This window comes from Phascolarctos cinereus, unplaced genomic scaffold (assembly GCF_003287225.1).
Source record: "Phascolarctos cinereus isolate Bilbo 61053 unplaced genomic scaffold, phaCin_HiC Scaffold_1;HRSCAF=81, whole genome shotgun sequence".
Classification (NCBI taxonomy): domain Eukaryota; kingdom Metazoa; phylum Chordata; class Mammalia; order Diprotodontia; family Phascolarctidae; genus Phascolarctos; species Phascolarctos cinereus.
This window is the reverse complement of record NW_027555514.1, coordinates 293,563,837-293,586,944: the sequence shown is the minus strand read 5'-3', so window position 1 is coordinate 293,586,944 and position 23,108 is coordinate 293,563,837. Positions and strand designations below refer to the sequence as shown.

At 53.7% G+C, this 23,108-nt stretch overlaps 1 protein-coding gene across 1 annotated transcript in view; it reads right to left on the bottom strand.

Annotated features, from left to right (window-relative positions):
- Positions 1-20,774, bottom strand: part of CELSR1 (cadherin EGF LAG seven-pass G-type receptor 1) — a 155,116-nt gene extending 134,342 nt beyond the window's left edge. The window contains 2 exon segments of the mRNA XM_020977381.2: positions 16,461-18,170; positions 18,173-20,774. Coding sequence (XP_020833040.1) covers positions 16,461-18,170; positions 18,173-20,177 — 3,715 coding nt within the window. The 5' untranslated portion in view covers positions 20,178-20,774.
- Positions 20,775-23,108: the final 2,334 nt, after the last annotated feature.

The window sequence follows — 23,108 nt, the reverse complement described above, 5'->3', positions numbered from 1 at the left end:
CAGCTGGTGTTAGTACAGTCTCTGAAGGTTTGCAATGGGCCTCACTAATACCAGCTCATTGGCTTCTCACAACTCTGGTGCTTGGCTAATACGGCTGTTGGCCAACAGCCTTCCACAGACAAACCGGAACCCGTGATCCCACAGCACTGGCCCTTCTCAGTGCTCATCACCAGCCTCTGTCAGTCTTCAAGAGGGGCCCACACTGGCCTGAATGTACAAAGACCCAACTTCTGCTCCTTTTGCTGGCAGCCACAGGAATCCTGGGACCTTTGCCCAGCCCTCCTAGATAACTGGTGATAGTTATGTCCTCTCTCTAGTTTTCTTCTCTTGAACTTTGCCTGGACCCGTCCTTTGTACCCACCCAACTCTCGCTGGAATCATAGTTTTTGGGGTATTTGCCCTTGTCCTCACTAGACCATAATCACCCTGAGGGCAGGGCCTGTGCTCTCGCTATCTTTGTATGTCCCCCAGAGCCAAGCACAGGCCCCTGGGCACAGTCCCTGCTTAATAATCAATAAGCATTAAGTCAGTGTCAACCTCATGCCAGGTGTTGGGGATAAAAAGATAATCTCTAGCCTTGACTAAACTGAATTACTGGATTCTCTCTTCCTTTAAAATAACACCCCCCAAATCAAAGCTGGCTTGGAGATTAATAGCTAAGCCAGATTCATATTCTCTTCCCCCCCTGCCCCCACTTAAAAGCCTCGGAGGAGCCAAATGCTGCATTAAGCTGCCAAAGCTACACCAGCTTTCTACCTTCAATCAGCTCGTGGTTGGAGCTTCAACCTTGGGGGACGCTGATTTCTTGCCACTAAAATGCTCAAGTTGGAATCTTCTGGTTTGGGAGAGAATTGTCTAAATCAAAAAAGGTAGTCAGGGTGTTGTAGGGTTTAGCTACAGGGTGTAGCTGGGGGACTGGACAGACAGGAGCCTTGAGCTTCAACCTTACCTCAGACATGTGTGAGTGACACGGTTGGGGTGACCCTCTTCCACTCACAGAGCCTAGGCTGAAAACTGGAGGAGGTGGATTCTTGCCCTGCCCCCCCTCCCTCATGGCACTGTTGGGAGGATAGTGCTATGCCTGGGCTGAAGTGCTAACGAACTGAGGATTATTACCCAGAGACTGTGACTTCCTAAAAATCCGTCACAAGTTTCTGCCTCTGACATGTCTCCTTCCCTCCCTCCCTCCTCAGAGTTCTCCTGGTTCTCTGTCCAAGCCAATCCTGTGAATCTCTCTTTCTCTCCCTTTGGACTTGAGTCTATGTCAACAAAAATGAAAAGGGACACCTGCCTTTTTCCTTGGAATCCTCAGGAGAGACACCTCACTTTCCTGCATGAGGCACATATTTAATAAATTCTGTCTATGTTATCAACCATTTAAAAAAATTTATTTTACCTCTCCTGGGATTCCTCAGGGTAGGGAATTCCCAGTAAGACAACTCCTACCAACGCAGGCCAGTGACCTTCTCATGCCGTCATACTTGTGGCATGAGAAGTAATGTGATTTGTCCCAGGGTCACACAGCCAGTAAATAAATGGAAGAGACAGGACCTGAAGCTGGCCTTCCTTGGCACAGCGCTCTGCAAATTCATTCATTCATTCATTCGTTCATTTATTCATTCATTCTTTCATTGCAGAGATGGGACCTAAAGCCGGCCTTCCTTAACACAGCGCTTGACAAATACTTTCATTCGTTCATTCATTCATTGCTGACTCCAGCCACCTCTCACACAGGCATAGAGGTTCAGACCTCCCCATGCTCCAGCCCTTATTGCCTGGGTGACCACAGGCAACCATAACACTTCCCAGAGACTCATCTCTTCCATACTCAAATACTCCATGGGAATTAGGATTTCCTCAATGGCAAAATTCCTTCCAAAGACACAGATTGTAGCCCATCTATGCCTCTCTCCTGAGTGAGGCGGGCCATGACCACTCCTAAGTCCATCACAGCCCCTCCATCCATACAATGGGGATCAGAACATGTGCCCCTCACCTCACAGTACTGCCACTGGGGGAAATACTCTGTCACTTTTTTTTTTATAAAAACCTACATAAACATCAGCCAGCCATCATGATAATCGATCAGGCATTTCAGAGGCAGATGGGCTCCTCCTCTACTCCAGTGCCTGCCCTAAGTTGGGATCTCTGACCTGCCTCAATCATCCAGTCTCTACTTAGAGACCTCTGGGAAGGAGGACCTTCCTTCATTCCAAGGCAGTCTGTTCCATGGCTGGATGGCTCTGATTGTTAAGAAATTCTTCTGTTCCTGGACCTGAAATCTGGGGCTTTCTCACTGCCCCGATGTTCCTAGCTCTGGCTTCTATGGTCAGAATCAATGTCTTCTACCGGGCCTCAGAGGCCAGAGACGGGACTGAAGACACTGAGAATGTCAGAGAAAAGAAGAGCTGAGGAACTGCCTTTTCTATGTGTGAATAAAACAGATAAATTTTTTCAAAATGCTCCCAAATAGCTGTGATCTTTTCTTATTCTTTAGCTCCTTGTTAGTAACTCCAGTCAGGGTTCAGTGAGGAATCTGGTGAAACTACTGGCTAAAATTCATTCATTCAGCCGGCCTTGCTTGCTTACTAAGTAGAGGCCAGGTCAAGGTGGTAGGCAGAATGGGAGACCTTTACTTCTCTGCTATAGACCATATCACCCAAGGGAATGTAATCTTCCTGAGGGCAAGGATCATTTTCCAATTGTTTCTGTATGCAAAGCTCCTGGCCCTTGTCCCACAAGTTGGTGGTGTGAGTCCTGGGTCCAGATGGGAGCCACCACCCTCAGTACTCTGTGACATCACCTCCTCCCCTCCTTCCCCCCCCCCCCCGGGCCTTAGTTTCCTCCTGTAACATGAAGTCTTAAATCCTGTAAATTCTGAATAATAAGCCATGGAGTGACTCTTGTCAGCAACATGTGATTATGGATCAGCCAGGACATGGGCAGTCTGATGAAAACTGGAACCCTTAGCAAAGAAACGCTTTTAGAAACAAGTCCATGACTGCCCTCCCCTTCTCTTGGGCAGGTGGCTTGGCGCTGACAGTCCCAGGGTGGGGGTGGGGGGTAAGGAAAGCTCCTTCAGAGGTCTCAGGGAGGGCCGGCCACTGGCTTAAGGACCCAGTTTCCTCCTTGGCCCCCTCCCCCTCTCCCATGCCCCGACCAAGGCTGGGCCCCGGGGGGACGGTCCCTTCTCTGGCCACATCAGCAGCCTGAGATTATTCCCATGATCTCCATTTAGGGTTTTAGCCCCATGGGTGAATCTCCCAACACTGCCCAAAGAGATGGGGAGATTGAATAAACTGGAATAACGATAGAGACGTCCCGGGCAGGAGCAGCTCCAGATCGTATAATCACTTGGCACTTGATATGCCAACCTGGTTCAGCTCATTCCCCCCGCCCCCCCCCGACACTGGCCCAGACTGGCAGGGACTGAGGAGGCAGGGCCAAGACCCAGGGCCCTTCCAGAGACTGCTGAGGGACCACCATCTGCCCCAGCCAGCCCACAGAAACCATCCCAGTGCCCTAAGCTGAGGAAGGACTCAGAGGCTGCCCTTAGGGGGCAGAAAAGGAAAACATGGCTGGCTTTGTATGAACAGTGCTAGGCGTGGATCTCAGCTCCGACTCAAATTACCCACATGACCTTGGAAAAGTGCTGCTTCCTCCTCTGTCCTGAGAGGCTGAAGTGCGAGTTGTCTGAGGCCTCTCCCAGCACTGACATCCCCTGTCCTCAGGCCCCCCCCAGTCCTGACATCCCCTGTTCTCAGCCCCCCACCAGCACTGACATCCCCTGTCCTCAGGCCCCCCCCAGTCCTGACATCCCCTGTTCTCAGCCCCCCCACCAGCCCTGACATCCCCTGTCCTCAGGCACCCCCCCCAGCCCTGACATCCCCTGTCCTCAGGCCCCTCCCAGCTCTGACATCCCCAGTTCTCAGGCCCCCCCAGCCCTGACATCCCCTGTCCTCAGGCCTCTCCCAGCCCTGACATCCCCTGTCCTCAGGCACCCCCCCCCAGCCCTGACATCCCCTGTCCTCAGGCCCCTCCCAGCTCTGACATCCCCTGTCCTCAGGCCCCTCCCAGCTCTGACATCCCCTGTCCTCAGGCCCCCCCCAGTCCTGACATCCCCTGTTCTCAGCCCCCCCACCAGCCCTGACATCCCCTGTCCTCAGGCCCTCCCCCCAGCCCTGACATCCCCTGTCCTCAGGCCCCTCCCAGCTCTGACATCCCCAGTTCTCAGGCCCCCCCCAGCCCTGACATCCCCTGTCCTCAGGCCTCTCCCAGCCCTGACATTCCCTGTCCTCAGGCACCCCCCCCAGCCCTGACATCCCCTGTCCTCAGGCCCCTCCCAGCTCTGACATCCCCAGTTCTCAGGCCCCTAGCCAGGTCTGTCAGCACTTCTATGTTTTAAATTCCTTTCCAGTTCTGAAAGCCTCTATTCTAGGCTCCTTCCCAATTTAGTAATTATTGTTCTGTTTCCTCCAACGCCTGCACAGTGTCCCATCAGCCCGTGAATGCCCCAGAAAACCCCTGGTCGCTCCTGACTCACAGGGACTTCTCCCACTCAGGTAGGACAAGAACAGCTCTGGGGAAAGGACACATCCCAAGGAGAAGGCAGCGACCCGAGGGTCCCCAGGACAGCTGAGATGCAGCCAGGGGAATTTCCACATAAGGAAGGAGAGTCCAGTCTAGTGATTTCACTGCTTCTCTCTATCCCCTTTCCTTTCCCTTTCCCGCCCACAGGCTCCTACTTACACCTGGCTGAGTCTCCAGGCCAGTCCTGAGAGAAGCTGCTTCAGCAGGAGTGGGGTGGGGGAGGGTTGGGGATGTCTTAGCCAGATGAGCTGTCTTAGGGAAGCTGAGAACTTCACTTAGATGGAGAGATTACTTAAGGCCTGTCTCCAGTCAGCCAAAGCCAGTTTCTAGTGCCAGCAAAGTAAGGCTTCCAGACAAAAGTCAGCACTCAAGGGCAGCAGTCACTCAGTCGGTCAACTTACTCTGAGCTAGGCTCTGTGCCTTTAAGCCCTGGGGACAGAAACAGGAGCGAGAGATAGAGAGAGTCAGAGAGAGACAGAGACAGACACAGACAGACAGACAGAGAGAGAATGAGAAGGGAGAGAGGACGGAGAGAAAAGGAGGGGGGGAGAGGAGGGGAGGGAAGAGAGAGAGAAAAAGAGAGACAGAGACAGACAGAGAGAGAGGGAGAGAGAGAGAGACTGAGAAGGGAGAGAGGAGAGGAGGGGAGGAGCGAGAGAAAAAGAGAGGGGGGAGAGGAGGGGAGGGGAGAGAGAGAGAAAGAGAGAGACAGAGACAGACAGACAGGGAGAGAGGAGATGAGAAGGGAGAGAGGAGGGGAGGGGAGGAGCGAGAGAAAAAGAGAGGGGGAGAGGAGGGGAGGGGAGAGAGACAGAAAAAGAGAGACAGACACAGGGAGAGGGAGAGAGAGAGAGAATGAGAAGGGAGAGAGGAGGGGAGGGGAGGAGCGAGAGAGAAAGAGGGGGGGAGAGGAGGGGAGGGGAGAGAGAGAGAAAGAGACAGAAAGAGAGGAAGATGGAGGAAAAGAGAGAGGAAAGAGGTTAGATATAGATGATAGATAATAGATTAATGACAGAAAGACAGACATAGATGAATGGATGACTGGTTAGATATGTGTCCATATTCACACGTGTGAATACCTACACCCACATACATGCACACGTGTTTCCCCATCTGTACCTTGCAGAGGCTGGACTTGACCTCTAAGGTTCCTGCCAGCTCTGAATCCTACAGTCTGGGGTTGATACCTGCCTTTACTTTGAGGACACGCCTCTTGGTATTTCAGCATGATCCATCTCATTTTAACTGAATTTCCTTCCTCCTTCAATCCCTACCTCTCTGGGCCTCAGTCTCCCCATTTGGTACAGTGGAAAGGATCCTGGATTTGAAGTCTGAGAATCTGGGTGCTGAGGGGTTTTCTGGGGCATTAACGGGGTGATGGGACACTGTGCAGGCGTTGGAGGAAACAGAACAATAATTACTAAATTGGGAAGGAACCTAGAATAGAGGCTTTCAGAGCTGGAAAGGAATTTAAAACATAGAAGTGCTGACAGACCTGGCTAGGGGCCTGAGAACTGGGGATGTCAGAGCTGGGAAGGGCCTGAGGACAGGGGATGTCAGGGCTGGGAGGGGCCTTACCAGGGGATATCAGTTTCCCATCCAGTAAAAGAAGTCTGGCCCAGATGACCTCTTAGACTCATTCCAGACCTAAGTCTGTGGGCCTGAGACTCATCCAGTCACCAGCTCCTCCACAGCCAGTCTGGACCTTGGATCTGGTCTCCCTGACTCCCATGATCAGCACACACCGGCCACTGCACTTATTCTCATCACAGCTTGGCAGGGACAGAGACAATGAAATCCAAGGTAAGTTTAGGATGGAGAGGATGACTGACTACTCCTAGGAGAGGAGGAAGGGCCCCCTTAGGCTGCATCGCCCAGCTCCGCCTGAAAGTTCTCCCTCCCCCCGGGAGACTTCTTTCCACTGAAACTGGGTGTGTCATGTAGGTCCCTCGGCCTTTCTTTGTACCCTCCCCAGTTAGCACAGTGCCTGGCTCACTGTTAGTGGTGTTTATTGTCTGGCTGTCTGGCTGATATTTATGGGACCGATGGAGGAAACAGCCTTCCTTTCCCAAAGATCACAGATGCACCCAACACACACACCCCTGACCCATAACAACACTGAGCCAATAGAAAGGAAATCCCCATGCATGGGTAATAACCTCCAGGATTTTCCATCCTCTCTCCAGTGTTAACTGGGGGAAACATTCAATTATGCCTCAGAATTTTCCATGGCTCAGGGAGGCACAGCTCTGTCTCTCAGCTATAATATACCATACTCCTGCCCCCTGCTTATTCTCAGGCATAAACACCTGCCTGCCCTGTATCTAAGTAATACAAATGACACACAGTAGGGAGCCTGCCCCCCCCACCAGGAAGCATGAGGGAGCAATGTAAAGAGCTGTCATTTTTTTTGACAACTGACTTTTTTGGGGGGGGGCTGTGACTCCGGGTAAGGCCCTTCTCCTCTCTGAAATCGGGCTTCCTCATCTAGAAAACAGAGGAGGGGAGGGTGCTTTGTGATCATGAAAGCCCAGAGAAATGGAAGTTGGGGTCAGGATTCAAATCAATAGTGATTAAGCACTTACTCTATGCTGTGGGTTGATGAGTCTATCTCAGAGCATTGGGAAATCTGTCCCAAAGCAACCTGTCATTAGATTAATACACAAATATTTTGGGTTATACCCTCACCCCCAAATGACTCTGAGTGCTGAGAACCAAGTTGTAAGCTCTACACACCCTCCAGCAGCTCTCATCTCCCCTTACACTTGGAGATTCCTGGTGCCAGCCAAATTCATGCTTCAAATCTTACTCTTTTAAGAGATTCTCTAAAACAACACAGTCAAAGGCAGAGAATCAAAGGCAATAAAAAGGCCTTTCCAAACGACCACAAAAAAGGGAATGATGTTTCTGGCCCCAAATATAACAAGAAATATAATTAAAAACTTGAAAACACAAGCACCTCCCCTCCTGGTGCCCTTCACCCAATCCCATCCCTTCTCACCTCCTCCATCCACTTGTCCCAGACTCATCTCTTCTTTGTAACTCTCTCTGTCCCTCTTCTCCTCTCTCTCTCTCTCTCTCTCTCTGTGTCACTCCTCTTCTTTCTCACTCTCCCTTTTTCACTCATTCTCTACTCTCTCTCTCTCCCTCCCTCCCTCTCCTGCTTGTCTCTGTGGCTGACAACCCTACCCAAGTCTCCCTCCAAATGTTCACCCCACTACTCTGTTTTTCCCAGCTCTTCTCCTCTCTCTCCCTCTTCTCCTCTCTCTCTCTCTCTCTCTCTCTCTCTCTCTCTCTCTCTCTCTCTCTCTCTCTCTCTCTCTTTCTCTCTCCTCTCCTGGCAACACCCCTTCTTCCACTGCTTTTCCCTCCCTTACTCCTCAGCCTTCTGCTCTTGGCAAAGTTACCAGAGATCTCTTACTCACCAAATCCAACATCTCCCTCAACCTCTCTGCAGTCTTTGTGCTGATCACCTTCCTTCTTGCATATCCCTCCTCTCTAGGTTTTCATGACATCACCCTCTGCTCCCGCCCTTCTGACTGCTTCTTCTCATTCCTTTTCACTGGTTCCTCTTCCACAGGGCACCCACTAACTGAGAGTGTCCCTTAAGGCTCTGACCTGACCCTTCTCTTTTCTCTCTACACTCTCTCCCAGTGACTTCACCAACTCCCATCTCTATGCAAATGATTCCCAGATCTATAGACCAGCCTCGTTCCTGAGGTCTCCTCTCACATCTCCAACTATCTACTGGACATTTCAAAATGCATGTTCCTAGATTTCTCAAAGACGACCTGCCCCAAACAGAATCACTAGCTTTCCCCACTCTTTTTCTAAACACCTCAGTTTCTGTTGAGGGCACCATCACCATTTCTATTACATAAGTTCAGAGCCCCAGAGACATACCCAACTCTCCCCCTTCCCCTCTCCCCAAGATGACAAAACCTGCCCATTCTACTTCCATACTATCTCTTGCATTTTTCCCTTTCTCTCCTTTCACAGGGTCTCCCACCTTGATTCTCTAGCACCTATTTCAGCCTTCATCAACTGGGCTATTGCACCCCAGAAGCACCACATGAGAAAGAAGTCTTTTTACTCTTATAAACTAGATCATGAAATAGAGAATTGGAAGAGACCTAGGAGACCACCTCCTCCAGTCCTTCATTTTATAGGGGAGGGAACTGAGCATAAGAGAGAGTAAATGACTAGCCCAGACTTACACAGTTCATAAACAAATGCCCAGGGCTGCCTGCTGCCTCTATGGAATGTTGGCTTGGAGCTGTCAAGCAAGAGCACTTAACCAGCAAAATGATGAAAATGATGCTTGATACCCTGTGATCCAGCAATACACTACCAAGTCTGTGTCCCAAAGAAATCGTAAATAAGGGGAAAGGACCTGCATGTGCAAAAATGTTTCTAGCCATTCTTTTTTTGGTGCCAAAAAAAAACGGAAAATGAGGGGACGGCCCATCCATTGGGGAATGGCTGAACAAGTTATGGTGTATGATTGTGATGGAATACTACTGTGCTGTAAGAAATGATGAGCAAGATGTTCTCAGAAAAACCTGGGAAGATTTATATGAACTGATGCAGAGTGAAGTGAGTGCAACCAGGAGAATACCATGATCAACTATGAAGGACTTAGCTATTCTCAGCAACACAATGATCCAAGACAATTCTAAAGTCTCATAAGGAAAATTGCTATTCACATTCAGAGAAAGAACCAATGGATTCTGAATGTAGATCGAAGCAAACATTTTTTACTTTATTTTTTTCTCATTTTTTTCCTTTTGGTCTGTTTCTTCTTTCATAACATGACTAATATGAAAATATGTTTTACGTGATTGCACATATATAACCTATATCAAATTGCTTCCTGTCTTAGGGAGGAGAGAGGTAATTGAGGGAAGGCGAACATTTGGAACTCAAAATTTTCAAATGAATGTTACAATTTGTCTTTATGTGTAATCAGAAAAAATAAAATACAATTACAAAGAAAAGAAAAGAAAATGATGCTTGAGCACAGTGTCTGTGGCAAAACAAAGCAGATAGGCCTTGCCCAAGCCCTTATCTCCCAATGCTAACATAGTAAATAATTTGATTGGAGTGAGCCTGCAGTGCAGAACCAAACCACTCACTATTTAGTTTAGATAGCCAGAGATAGGCAGCCATCACGGGGCTGAGCAAGCAAAGTCAGAGGAAAAAGTCAGGCATCGAATTCCCTCCCCCACCCGCCACTGCCCTGCCCCCATCGGCCTTCGGAACACGTCAACACCTATTTAATCTGTTTTGGCAAAATCAGGAATGATAAAACCGGCTCTTTCTTCCCCTAGGTTGGACTGTTTTCCCCTCAGCCATGTATTCCTCCCGCTTACAATAACATGTTTTTAACTGAATAATTAAAAGTTGATTAAATTTCCACTGTTTGGGGGAAAGAGCTTGGCACTTCCTGAGGACCTGCTAGTTCCTGGCCCTGTGCATGGTGCACGGGTAAATCCCCTCCAGCCCTTCCAAGCTGCCCAGGTGAAGCTGGGAGACTGGGAAGGGATTTTTCATTTTCGGATCCCCAGAACCAAACACAGGGCCTGGCACAAAGAAGAGATTTTAAAAGGGTTTAACAGAGCAGACTGGAGAACAAAGTGTCCTTTTCTAGAGCAGTACTCTCCAAATCTTGTTGATCAGGAGCATTGGTCAGCCATTTTTTTGCCTGGAGGATGTGTCATGCTCCAGAGCAGCAGGAATTTTGCCAGGGGCACCCACAAAACAGCTACAAGGCTGTCTAGGTGAGGGTGAGGTTCTAACTTCCCTGAGGGGCAGAGAAAGGGGGAAGCCTGGGACAAAGCAGCGGGGAGGGAGAAGGGCAGCAGGAAGCTGTAATGATCTTGAGGAGTTTCTGAGCCAGTGTAGAAGCCTGGCGTTGCTCTTCTGCCCCGGCGTTCACACATCCTTCCTAAGTTTTCGGCCCCCAGGAAAGTGCCTTGTCCCTCTATCTACTGCTCTGGTTCCTATTGCCAGCAGAATAATTCGAGCTCCTCTAGCCAGCCTCCAGACCCAGCCCTGTCCCCACCCCTGCCAGCCTCAGCTCGAGATACTCCAAACCAAATGAACAGCTCTCTCCCTGGCCGTCCCAGTGCTCTCTGGACGCCATGCTTTTGACCTGCATTGTTTCCTAGGATTAAATGGCTGCCCTCTTTCACCCTTTTGTGGCTCTCTTGTAAAAAGTTTACACTGTAAAATCCAACTCAATTAGCATAGATGTAGAGCTGGATCTTAGAGACCGCTGAGTATAAACTCTTCATTTTACAGACGAGTAAACTGAGGCCCATGTCTTCCTGAAGGCCACACAGATAGTAAATCACTCTTCTCACCAAAGTCCTCAGCCCTGTCCGATGATTCAGCATCAGAATGGATGAGTTTCCATCAGTGGACGTGACCTTTGAAGCCCCTTCGGCTTTGCTGCTCCCCACTAAGGACAGTGGGACCTTTCCATATGAACAGGAAGCTAACACCTTCCTCCACTAGAACAGGAGCTCCTTGAGGGCAGAGACTGTCTTACTGGGCCATTTGTAGCCCAAAGCCCAGGGCTTTGCACTTCATGAGCAAAACTAATAAATGCTTTATTCACTCACTCACGAATTCATTCAAGTATCAGAAACAGGATTCAAACCTAGATCCTGACTCCAAAACTGGAGTTCTTCTACTATATACTGTTCGGTTGTATTGTGTTTTTCCAACAGACATTCACTACCTAACGCTTTTCCTTTGAACCTTTGGACTCCAGTTATGTGCCAAGGATAAATAAGAAGTTTTTAAAAATTCCCCTGGGGCCATGGACAACAAGGAATCGAGTCTTTCCAACAAGAAACGTGTAGATTTTTTCCATGCGCTCTGCGTGTCTGATAGCATCTACCTCTGTCCAAATCTGCTAGGCTGGCAGGGACGGTAAGCCTCCCCTGCTGGGTTCCATGGAGCTCGGCCACCACGAAGCAAACCACCAACAACCCGCCTCTGCTGCCAAGACTCCCTGCCTGCCAGGGCCACGGCCATGGCCAGGCTGGGATCACACCCAATCTGTCGCTAACAAGCTTTCCTCAACTGGTTCGACTCAGATTTCCCGACCTGCTCCGGCGTTCTCAGTGCAAACAGGGATGGCTCCCTGAAGCTGAGGAATGTCGGCTCTATACTGAGAACTGAAAACAATAGCCAAGCTCCTTTCTGAAGAAAGTGGCCCCTCTCACCAGTGGGGTGGCCTGTCCAAGGCAGCAAATGCCGATCAGCCACGCCCCTTCCTTTCAGCCTCTTAAACAGCCGAGGCAAGTATTCGGAGGAACTGGAAAGACCAATCTTGGTCTTGGTCCTGAGAAAGAGATGAGGAAACACTCCTCCCTCTTCTAGTGAAGAGAAGAGGGTCTACCGAGGCAGAACGCCACATACACACTCAAACCCCTGTGGCCTCGGTGGGAGGGAGGGCTCATGGGGTCCGAAGGTGCAGTGATATGTCAGGAAATGACTGTAATGTAAAATATCAGACTTTCAAAACAAAATTGAACAGCAGCATCAAGGCAGTCATCAGGACCTGGTCCCCGAGGGAGAGGGCAAGCCTGGCATCAGACCTGTAGGGTCTGAAAGTCAAGAGCTCTGAGGTCATCTAGGATGGCCCACTGCTGACTTTAAGTCAAGGTGCATCATACCCCTCCACGACAAAATGGCATTTGAGATGGACTCAGCCAGCCGGTGGGAAGGAATCACAGCCTTGCAGGCCTGCACTCTGCTTTTTTCTAACTGCGGGACCCCAGGAAGGTTCCCTGGCCTTTAGTTTTCTCCTCTGTAAAACTGAGGACTAGGTGGGCCCTGAGGTCCCATCCAGCCAGAAATCTCCAGTTCAATGATCCAAGGGTCGGGATTTGAGAGTCTGAGGCAGCACACGTGGCCGAGCAGACAGAGGCCCGACTTTGGCATCAGGAATCCAAATTCTGACGATTTTTTAACTGGGCCACCCTGGGCAAATCACTTCTGCTTTCTGGGCCGTGATTTCCTTAACTATAAAATATGGATAATAAGCTTTCTACTCACTCCCTCCCTCAGGGGCATATGGGGAGGGACTGTGAGAGAATGTGCAGAAAGTCCTTTGTAACTAAACACCCCACACTTAGGTACAGTCATTACAAGTGCTAGACTTCCCTAGACTGTGTGGTTTTTGTTTGAGAACAAATACCTTAACGAGAGAGGCTTTGAGATCCCCTGAGGTAGGTCCCCTGAGGTCCCTTCTCCATCCCAAATAAGAGCAGGTATGACAAAGTAAAGGAGGGAAGCAGAGAAAAGCTCTGGGAACACACCAATAATCAGAGCTGACACATCTATGCTATGGGGTGGAAAGTATGTGTTCTCTTCATTAAACTTCACAGAAGCCCAGTGGACTTTCTCACTCTACAGATGAATAAACTGAGAGTCTGAGAGGGGAGGGTATTTACCCAAGGTCACTCTGCTAGTAGAAGGCAGAATCCCATCTCTCTGACTCAAGGCACAAAGCACAAATAGCACTTTGATAGAAACCTCTGAGTAAAGGGTGGCCTTGGGGGCTATCTTCAATTCTATGTTGGAAAGCCCCTTCAGCTTTCAAAACTTCTAAGGCATCAGACATTAGGCACAGGCAGATTGGTGCTGTGGGAATACAGACCTTCAGACCTGGGATCAGAGAATCAATAAGTAGAAGGGGATCCCAGACCACCTAGTCAGATGCCCACCTAAAAACATAAATCATCTCTCCAATGTCCCCAACAAGAAGCCATGTCCTCTCCATTCAAGATTTCTGTGAGGGGGATCCCCCCCAGGCAGGAAATCCTGAGTCTAGTTCTGACTGTCACTAGCTCTGTGACTCTGGTTCTGACTTACCTCATCTGTAAAATGGGCATAACATTGGACTGCCAACGGCTCTCCAGGTGTGGTCTGGGGACTCCAAGGAGCCTCTGAGACCCTTTCTGAGGGTCCTCCAAGTGAAAACTACTTTCACAATAATGCTGTTATAATTTCTAATGTGTCTCAGTAGATATAACCCACACAAACTTGGGAATCCTCAATAATTGTTAAGAGTGCAAGGGTGTCCTGAGGCCAAAAAGTTTGAGAATCTTGGACTAGGCCACCTGTGAAGGCCTCCCCATTGGCCACACGACTGTGCTCGATGCTCACTACTCCCATGGGTGACTGGCTTGTTGCAAAGCCCACCTCCAGGCACTGCCTCCCCAGCCTGCAGCATGATACCTGTCAGTGAATCACTGTGTGTGTGTGTGTGTGTGTGTGTGTGTGTGTGTGTGAATGTGGCACTGAGGGCTCGAGGGGACACCCAGAGCATTCCCCATGAAATCCTCCACTCCCCAGTTACTATATAAAGAAGCACAGCCAGAGGTGTAAACAAAGTGAACCGAGCAAGGAAGGAGCTAATTAGCACAATTAATTCTCTGCTTCCTGGGGCAGGTGCTTTGTCCCTGGGGGCCTAGTGAAGGGCAGGATTCCCTCCAGGCCAGTCTAGGCTTCAGAGCTGAGCTCAGGCATCTGGGCAAGTCAGTCGTGTAGCCTCAGCTTCCTCATCTGTAACTTCATAGCCTTTCCATCTCTAACACCCTGTCATGCTTCTCTTCCTTAAAAGTTGACTTACTATGGCCAACACAGACTGCAGACTGTGTTCTGGGTTTTGGTTTTCTCAACCTTCTCAGGGATGGGGGAGGGCAGGAATTTAGAACTAAAAATAAAAATTAATTTCATTTAAAAATAAAGTTGGCCTATTTCACCAAACCAGCATCACCTCACACTTATGTTCTAGTGACCCTGATTCTGTTTCGAGGCCCCTCTCAGCTCTGACACCCAGCGTTGTGTGTTCTAAGCTTCCCAGCTTGGCCATTCGGTGGTCGGTGTTCTGGGTCTTTCCCCCTCCATCTCAGCTAGGAGACAGCCAGCTTCGGTCACTGCTTGGATGGGCAGCCACGGCCTCGAACAGCACCCAGCACAGACCCACTTCACTCTCCCTGCCCGATCTTCCCTGGGGCCCTGGCTCTGCTGCTAGAGGCTCTCTAGGCATGGTCTGGTGGGATTAAGGATTACAGATGAACTATCACAACTAGTTCACTTTACCCAAACAGAAGCCAAGTGAGTCTTGGAAAGAGGAGCAGGGTCTCAACCACAGTCACCCAGCCAACAAGCAGCACAGGCAGGATTTGATCTCAGGTCCAAACCCTACACCCTTTCCCACTTTACACCATCTCAGCTCTCCCCCACCTCCCCCCATTCCTCTGAAGCATCTGCAATCACTGGGGGTTTTCCTTCTCCCTTGGAGTGCACTGATGTTAGGGAAAGGTGAACGGGTTCTACTACCTTACCATTAATTAGCTAGGGGACCCATATGAAGTTATTTTACCACTCTAAGCCTCAATTTCCTCACCTGCAGAATGGGCATAATGATGATCTTTGCCGTAACTCATCAAATGAGATAATTAATGGATGAGAAATGTTCTGCTGAGTGTGAAGTGCCCTTGACCAAGCCACAGGACTGTTCTTCTAATAACTATCATTCCCATTCACTCTTTACACAAGAGCTTCCTCCCACCAGCCAGGATCATTATTCCCATTTTGCAGATGGGAAAACTGAGGCTCAGAGAAGGCCACACCGTTAGAAAGGAGAGAATAACTTCCCTGAGGGCCAGAACTGCTGTGCTGGCTAGCATAGCACAAACAGCAGGTGGTTAATAAATGCTTGTTGGTTGACTCATCGATTGAGAGTCAGTCAGTGTGGGAGCTGGGATGCTCACTCTGATCTTCGCACTTGAGGGAGGTAGCCAGCTGGGCCTGAGGGAGCTCCAGACTCACCCCTCTCCTCTACAAGGCTGTACCTTTCCATAATTAGCACCTGGCTCTAGAAAGGAGACCTGTGATCTTTGAGGACAGACCCAGCCATGTGCCTCACAACTAAGGATCTCCAAGCACAAAGTATCAATCCCAGGCCTGGATGGCAGCTGGGAAATGCTCCCGAAGAGAGGGAAAGGAAGCAAGACTTGGGCCCAGCAGGCCTTGGGTTCCGATCCTGACTTCTGATAACACAAGCCTGTTTCCTCATCTAAAAGTGGGAATAATTCTGCTGCCACTACCCACAACTTTGCACAGTGCCTGTCACAGAGTGGGTTAATGGATTCAGATTCTAAAGAAATCCAAATTATCCTTTTTAAAAATAATCATGATGTTGATCAATTTGGGCTTTGAAGTATTTGTTATTAACAAGGGCTGGCTTATTGACACAATGACTTGGGGCCAAAAGGCACTCCAGCAGCTCTGTTTTTAAGCCTCCTCCAAAGTCCAGGGAAGACCGATGACTGAGCCAAGGTCACACACACAGGGAGTGAGTAGCAAGAGCCCCTGAGAAGCATGCCGGGCTAAGCGATCTCAAACGCCCATCCTTCAGTATTTCTCACGAACAAGAACAGCTCACACTTATGTCAGGCTCTCAGATAGGCCAAAGACCTTCTCAGAAACAATCCCGGCAGGAAGAAGCCCAGTTTACAGAGGAGGATGGCTGGCCACACCTAGGACCCTCCGACCCTGAATGCTCTCAGGTGACTGACCCAGGCTGACACAGCCAGGAATGGAGCTGGGAGGCCCAGCCAAGTCTTCGGCCTCCACAGGCAGGACCCCTCTCCCCACGCTCTGGGCCGGCCCAGCCTCCCCCAGGCAGGCCGGCAGCAGCATAGCTGCCTCTGGTGACGCCACAGTCCCCATCCTAGGGAATCCACTGGCCCAGGCCTCAGCGGCTACCAGCCATAGCAGGCCCGCCCATCTCCTCGTGGGGGAGCCCTGCCTCTCCCTCCCGCCGGGCTGGCCCCAATTCTTACCTGACACAGACACCTCCATGAGTGCCTCCAGCGGTCGGTTGTTGTCCAGATCTCGGCTGAGCTGCAGCTCCCCAGTGTCTGGGTTGAGCAGGAGAAGGCTGAGCTCATTGCCTTGCAAGAAGGTATAGTTGAGGCTGTCGGAAAGGTCAGGGTCATGGGCCGGGATGCGGCCGATCACTCCGGCGGGGAAGCTGTTGGACTTGTTGGTCACGTAGTTGTTGAAGAGCACCTGGAAGTCCGGAAGCACCGGGGGGTTGTCGTTCTGGTCCACAAGGCGGACGTACACGGTAGCACGACTGACCAGCGGCGCCGAGGTGGCCTGGACCACCAGTGTGTACTCCCGCCGGCGCTCAAAGTCCAGCTCTGCCAGGGCCCGCAGGTCCCCACTCAGCAGGTCCAGCTGGAACACCTCAGGCACGTTGCCCTCCACGATCTGGTACATGATCTGGGCATTGGGGCCCTCATCGGGGTCAGTGGCCCGGATCCTCGCCACCACCGAGCCCACTGGGCTGTTCTCCTCCACAAACAGCTCCAACTCGTCCCGGTCAAACACTGGTGGGTTGTCATTAATGTCCAGAACCGTCACCTGGATCTCCACGGAGGCGCTGAGCGGGGCCGGGCTGCCCCTGTCCACAGCCAGGGCCCGAAGATTGTACACAGCCACGTTCTCCCGATCCAGCCGGCGCTGGGTGCGGATCACCCCAGAGGTGGGCTCGATGTAGAAGTCACCATCGCCATCTTCGCCTCCCTGGAAGGTGTACAGGAGGCGGCCGTTGGGACCGGAGTCTCGGTCCGTGGCGGACACCTGCAGGACACTGGTTGAGGGAGGCGCATCCTCAAAGACAGAGCCCTGGTAGAGGTCTCGCAGGAAGTGAGGCGCGTTGTCGTTGGCGTCCAGGATGAGGATCTCCAGGGAGGTCGTGTCTGATTTCTGTGGGATGCCATTGTCTCTGGCGGTGATGGCCAAGGTGTAAGCTGCCTGGTCCTCGTAGTCCAGTTCCATCAGGGTGATGATGGTTCCAGTGTCTGGATGAATTTGGAACTGGGGCACCGGGTCCTCCAGGATGTAAGTGATGCGGGCATTCTCTCCTGTGTCCTCATCTGTGGCGCTGATGGTGGCGATGGAGGTGCCCACAGGCTTGTCCTCGCGGACACTCACAGTGTAGTGGGAGCTCTGGAACACGGGCCGGTGAGTGTTGGCGTCGGTGACGTTGATAAAGACCTGGGCGGTGTGGGAGCGGGTGCCATCAGAGGCTGTCACCCCCAGGACGTACTGCCTCTCCTGTTTATAATCCAGGGGCAGGGCCAGGGTGATGAGCCCCCCACCACTCTGGCTGCTCAGGGCGAAGCGGTTTCGGGTGTTGCCACTGGTCAGCTGGTAGGTGATGACGCTGTTGGCGTCCCGGTCACGGGCCCGTAGGGTCAGGACGCTGCTGCCCACCGCCGCATCCTCATTCAAGCGCAGCTCATAGATGGGCTGGGTAAACACGGGGTCATTGTCATTCACATCCAGGACTGTGATGGCCACGCTGGCTGAGGAGCTCATGACGGGGGAGCCGTGGTCCACAGCCTCCACCCCAAAGCGGTAATGCTCCACCTTCTCCCGGTCCAGCTCTGCACACACCGTGATCCAGCCAGAGCTATTGTGGATCTGAAAGGGGAAGTCCTTCCAGGCAGAAGGATCTTCAGCCGCTGTGGTGCCTGCCCCCATGCCACATCCACCAGGCGATAGTGCAGGCGGGAGTTCTCCCCAGAGTCTGCATCCACAGCCTGGATGTGCAGAACAGAGTGTCCCAGCGGCACGTTCTCCAGCACCGCGGCCTGGAAGGGACTGCTCACGAAGATGGGGGCATTGTCATTGACGTCCAGCACCTGGACGTTCACCAGGCCCGAGGAGTTGATGAGGGGGGGCCGGCCCCCATCCTGGGCCTTGATGCGCAGGGTGTACTCCCGGATGGCCTCGTAGTCCAGGGGGTTGATGACATCCAGACCCCCACTCAGGGAGTGCAGGTAGAACTGGCCCTTCAGATTGCCGCTGACAATGCTATAGTGTAAGGCTGCATTCTGGCCCTGGTCCTGGTCAGTGGCCTGGACTCGAAGGATGGCAGTGTTGACAGCCACATCTTCTGGCACCTGGACTACGTAGCGCTTCTCACTGAACTGGGGGTAGTTGTCATTCTCATCCTCCACCAGGATGCGAACCGTGGCGGTGGCGCTCCGAGGACCGGGATTGCGGCCCTGGTCATTGGCCTCCACCAAAAGCTGGTACTCTGCCACTTCCTCTCGGTCTACCGCAGAGCGAGTCCTGACCACTCCAGTGCGGGGGTCAATCTCAAAGGCCCCGTCAGCGCCCTCCAGTAGTCGGTAACGCATATTGGCGTTGGATGGGGCATCGCCGTCAGTGGCTCGGATGGTCAACACCTCATAGCCCACCTCCAGGTTCTCCCGGACAGTCTCCCTGTACTCGACCTGCTCAAAGACAGGACTGTGATCATTGGTATCACTCACAGTCACTGTTAGGTAGGTGGCTCCTGAACGCTGAGGGGACCCATGGTCCATTGCTGTCACTTTCAAGACGTGTGTGTCTTTGGTCTCCCGATCCAGGGGCCGGCTGGTGGTAACTGCCCCCGTGTCTGGCTCGATGTGGAAGTAACCATTGGAGCGCTCGTCAAACAGTGCCTCCATCTGGTAGGTCAGACGGCCAGCATCGCCCTCGTCTGGGTCCTGGGCCCGGAGTTCAATCACAGGAGTGCCGGCTGGCTCGTTCTCAGGCACAGACACCTGGTAGCTGGGGAGCTGGAACTGAGGGCTGGTGCCTCGGGTCGCTCCTCTCCTGGCCCTCCTGGCCCCCGCAGGAAATGTCCCTGACGCCTCCAGAGTCAGCTCCAGCAGGAGCTCGGGGCCCCTTCGCAGGAGCAGGAGCAGCCATGGGCTTGAGCCTGGGCCTGACCGGGGAGCACACACCAGGCGCACACGGGCCGTGGCCCCGGGCTCCAGGCAGATGGGCTGGAAAGGGAAGGCGGGGCGGCTGCTGCAGCCTCGGCTGCTACCATCCTCCCCACCCGTGATGAAGCTTTCAGCGCACCTGCAGGTGGGGAAGCTGGTCAGGGCCTCCAGGGCTGCCCGCAGCTCCGCGGGGCCGCGCCCTCCTCCCTTGGGGTCCGGGAAGCACACAGCGGTAGACGTGGGGGAGGCAGGGCCCAGGCCGGCTCCCAGGACCGTGCGGGCTGCCAGGTCTGGGATGCGCTCTGGTTCCCCTGCGGCTGTGGCGATGGAGCCTCTAGTACGCTGGCTGCGGGAGCAGTCCCGGCCCCGCACAGCCACTGCCAGGGCCACAGCCAGCACCGTCGGGGAACGGCGGGACGCGATGTCCACGTGCAGGGGCAGCTCACAGTCCCGCGCTGGCTGCCTCAGTCCCGGCAGCCACAGCCTTCGCCCCCACCCACCCAGCCGCAGCCGCCCGTCGGAGGTCAGCTTCAGCAGCGGCCGCAGTCCGGGGGCCGTGCGCTCCCAGTTCAGCGCGTATCTCCAGGCAGGGCCCAGAGCCAGGTCCTTCAGCCAGGGGCCACGGGTGGCGGCTGCCTCGGGGTACGCTGGCAGCCCCTCGGAGGCCGAGGTCTCGGGCAGCAGGACCAGGACAAGCAGGGCGCTGCCTCCGAGCAGGAGGAGGGAACGCAGGAGCCTCTCGGGCCCCGGCGGCTGAGGCCGCGGCGCCATGGCCGGGAGCCCCAATCCATGCACCCGCCGTGGCCGCCCTCCAGGCTCCTCATGCGGCCGACCCCGGCGGCGCGGGGAGGCGGGGACCCAGGGCTCCGCTCCCAGCCCGCCGGGGCCCAGGCGCGGGCGGCAGGCTCTTCCCGGCCCCGCTGCTCCTGCCGTGCCAACCAAAACTTGTCTCCAAGTTGCTTCCAAGATGGCTTCTGGGTGCCTCCCCCGGGAAGGCGAGAGAGCCGCGGCCGGGGCCCCACAGTGGGCGTCCGATCCTGGTCCCGGCTGGCGAAGGTGGGAGGAGAAGAGAAGGTACCGGAGCTGCCCAGCCAGGGAAAGCAGGAGACAGCGCTGTGGGGCGGCAGAGAGGGAGGGAGCGGGCGGCGGGGAGGGCAGCGGGAGAGCCGGGGAGCGGCCGCAGTGAGCCAGGAACCGAGCCTTCGGACTCTCTGTGTCTCTGGGCCCAAATCTTCCTCTTGGGCTCGGGCTCTCAGGCTCACATGGCCCAGCCCAGGCGAGCAAGCAGCCAAGCGACCTAGCCAGCTAGCGTGGGAAGCCCGGTCGACCGAGCCCTCGGGGCCCGGAGTGGAGCTGGGCGGGGAAGGACGGGGCGGGGCGGGGCGGGGCGGGGCGAGGCGGGCAAAGGCAGACCCTACTCGACCTCCCCCGGCCTCACTCAGCCAGCGGGGACCTGTGGCACTAGCTGGGACCCCGGTGTTCCTCTCTCCAGGGGACTCAGAGTGGGCGGCCCAGTGACCTGCTCTCCCGAGCCCCTCAGTGTCTTCCTGGGCCTCTCTGCCACAACCCCCCTCCTCTCCCCTCCCACCCTGTCTGGTACAACCCCCTCCCCACCTCCACCCCGCCCTCGGCTCCTCCCAGCTCCCTGCCCTCGGCCCCTGAAGTATTGTTCCTAGAGCCGGCCCCGGGGGAGAGTGATTGAGAGGTACGGGTTGTTCAGATCGCTATGGAAACCTGAGGTCTCTAAAAGCGGCCCCAGCCGGGGAGGGAAGGGGCGGAGAGCCTTCCCCCGCCCCCCCCCCCACACCAGCCCACCCTGTCCCCTGCTACTGTGCCCGGCAACTTGAGAGAGGCAGGGCCCGGGCTGGCCAGGCCCGGGGCGGGGCTGGGCGGGAGGAGACGGGAAGAAGGGACCCGCCGGCCGCTGCTGGGGCTAGGCGGCAAAGCTCTCTGTTGTCAGGGAAGAGGGGCCTTGATAGTGTCGGCCGATCACGTCTCAGGGGCAGGGGAACGGATAGGGCAGTAGCGAGACAGGGAGCGAGGGGCGAGCTGCGCTGGAAGGACATTTACTGATGGCTGGAGTCAAGACTTCAGTCCAGGCTCTCCTAACTCCTAATCCACTTGGTTCACCTGGAAATTGAAGGGAGACGGGAGAGTGTTCAGTTTCCCTTATAGGTTCAACGAAATCCCATGGTCTGGAAGAGATCTTAGAATAAACTAGAATGTCAGAGCTGGGGCAGATCTGGATGGAACCTTAGGACAGAAAGTTACAACTGGGAAGGACCTGAGAACGCACAATGTTACAACTGGAAGGGCCTTAGATCAGCCAATGTTACCATTAGAAGCAATTTTGGAATACCAAGTTACAACTGGAAGCGCACTTGGAACACAATGTCTGCACCATACTGCCCCCATGTGGAAGAGCCGAGTAGTAGGCTGGGGGAAGCCCTCTCTAGGGGAGTAAGCTACAGTCCCAGACCCGCCCGAAGCGAAGTCACCAGCGCCTGGGCAGTTTATGGGGCGGGGCTGGGACCAAGTGGCTAATAAACCCTGCGGCCCTTCTCTACTGAACTAGTAGAGAAGGCGCCGGGCTGGGAGTTGGTGCCCCACGCAGCTTGCCAGTCTCCTTTCTCCCTTCCCTGGCGTCGAAGACTAGGGTGCGAATGAGCTGAGGCCAGAAGCCGAAATGGGCTAGGGCAGAGCTGCGGGGGGAAGCCGCCTGGCTCCGCTGTCCTTCCCTCCGGCGCTTTGCTGGGGCGTCCGGCTAGGCAAGGCCCCCTGGGACGCCCTGGGGAGTGCTAGGAGCGCGGAGACCTTGGACCCCTCCTCTGCTAGCCCTGTTCTGCCCTCCTCTCCTCCCAGTCCTCTTCTACTTTTCCCCTTCCTCCTTCCCTTTCTCCTCTTCACTTTCTCCTCTCCACCACTTTCTTCACTGCTCACCTGTTTCTCCTTCCTGCTTCCTTTCTCCTCCTCTTCCTCCCCTCCCCTTTCTTTTCCCTCCTCCTTTCCCCTCTCCCTTCCCCCTCCTCCTCTCTGATGAGGCTCACAAAGCTGTGTTCCCACCTAAAGGCCAGTGTCATGCCTGGCCTCGATGGCCCCTGGGGTCAAAGGGGCCCTTGTTGGAGCCTGTACAACATTTATCTCCCTGAGTAGCCTAGTCTAGAAGATGAATTGTTTTCCACCAGCTGAAAGGGGGGAAAAAAACCTACCTAAACTTTGAATACAGGGCAGCCAGAGGCTGGGCGGTTTGCCCATTCAGTGGCTCAGTCAGGAGTCAGTCAATAAACAGTTATTAAGTGCTTTCTGTGTGCCAGGCTTTGTGCTGACGATGTCAAGAAAGGTAAAAGACAGTCTCTGCCCTCAGGGAGCTCACAGTCTAGTGAGCAAAACATGCAAATGAGCGTGTGTAAACAAAATGTATACGGGATGGATTGGAGATGCTTGATAGAGGGACGGCACTGGGGTCGAGGGTTTGGGAAAGGCTGCCGGTGGGACTTGAAAGAAGCCAGGGAATCCAGGAGGCAGAGCTGGCAGGTGAGCAAGGATAGGCCTGGGGTGAGGGCGGGGAGGGGGGTACAGAGGGCAGGCTCTCCTTTGTGTTGCTGGAATTTCGCCGCAACTTCCCCAGGAAGCCAGGATTGGTTGGAAATCTCCGGAGCCTTGCTGCTTGGAGAGAGGAGTTTGAGACGTGCTCTGAGGGGG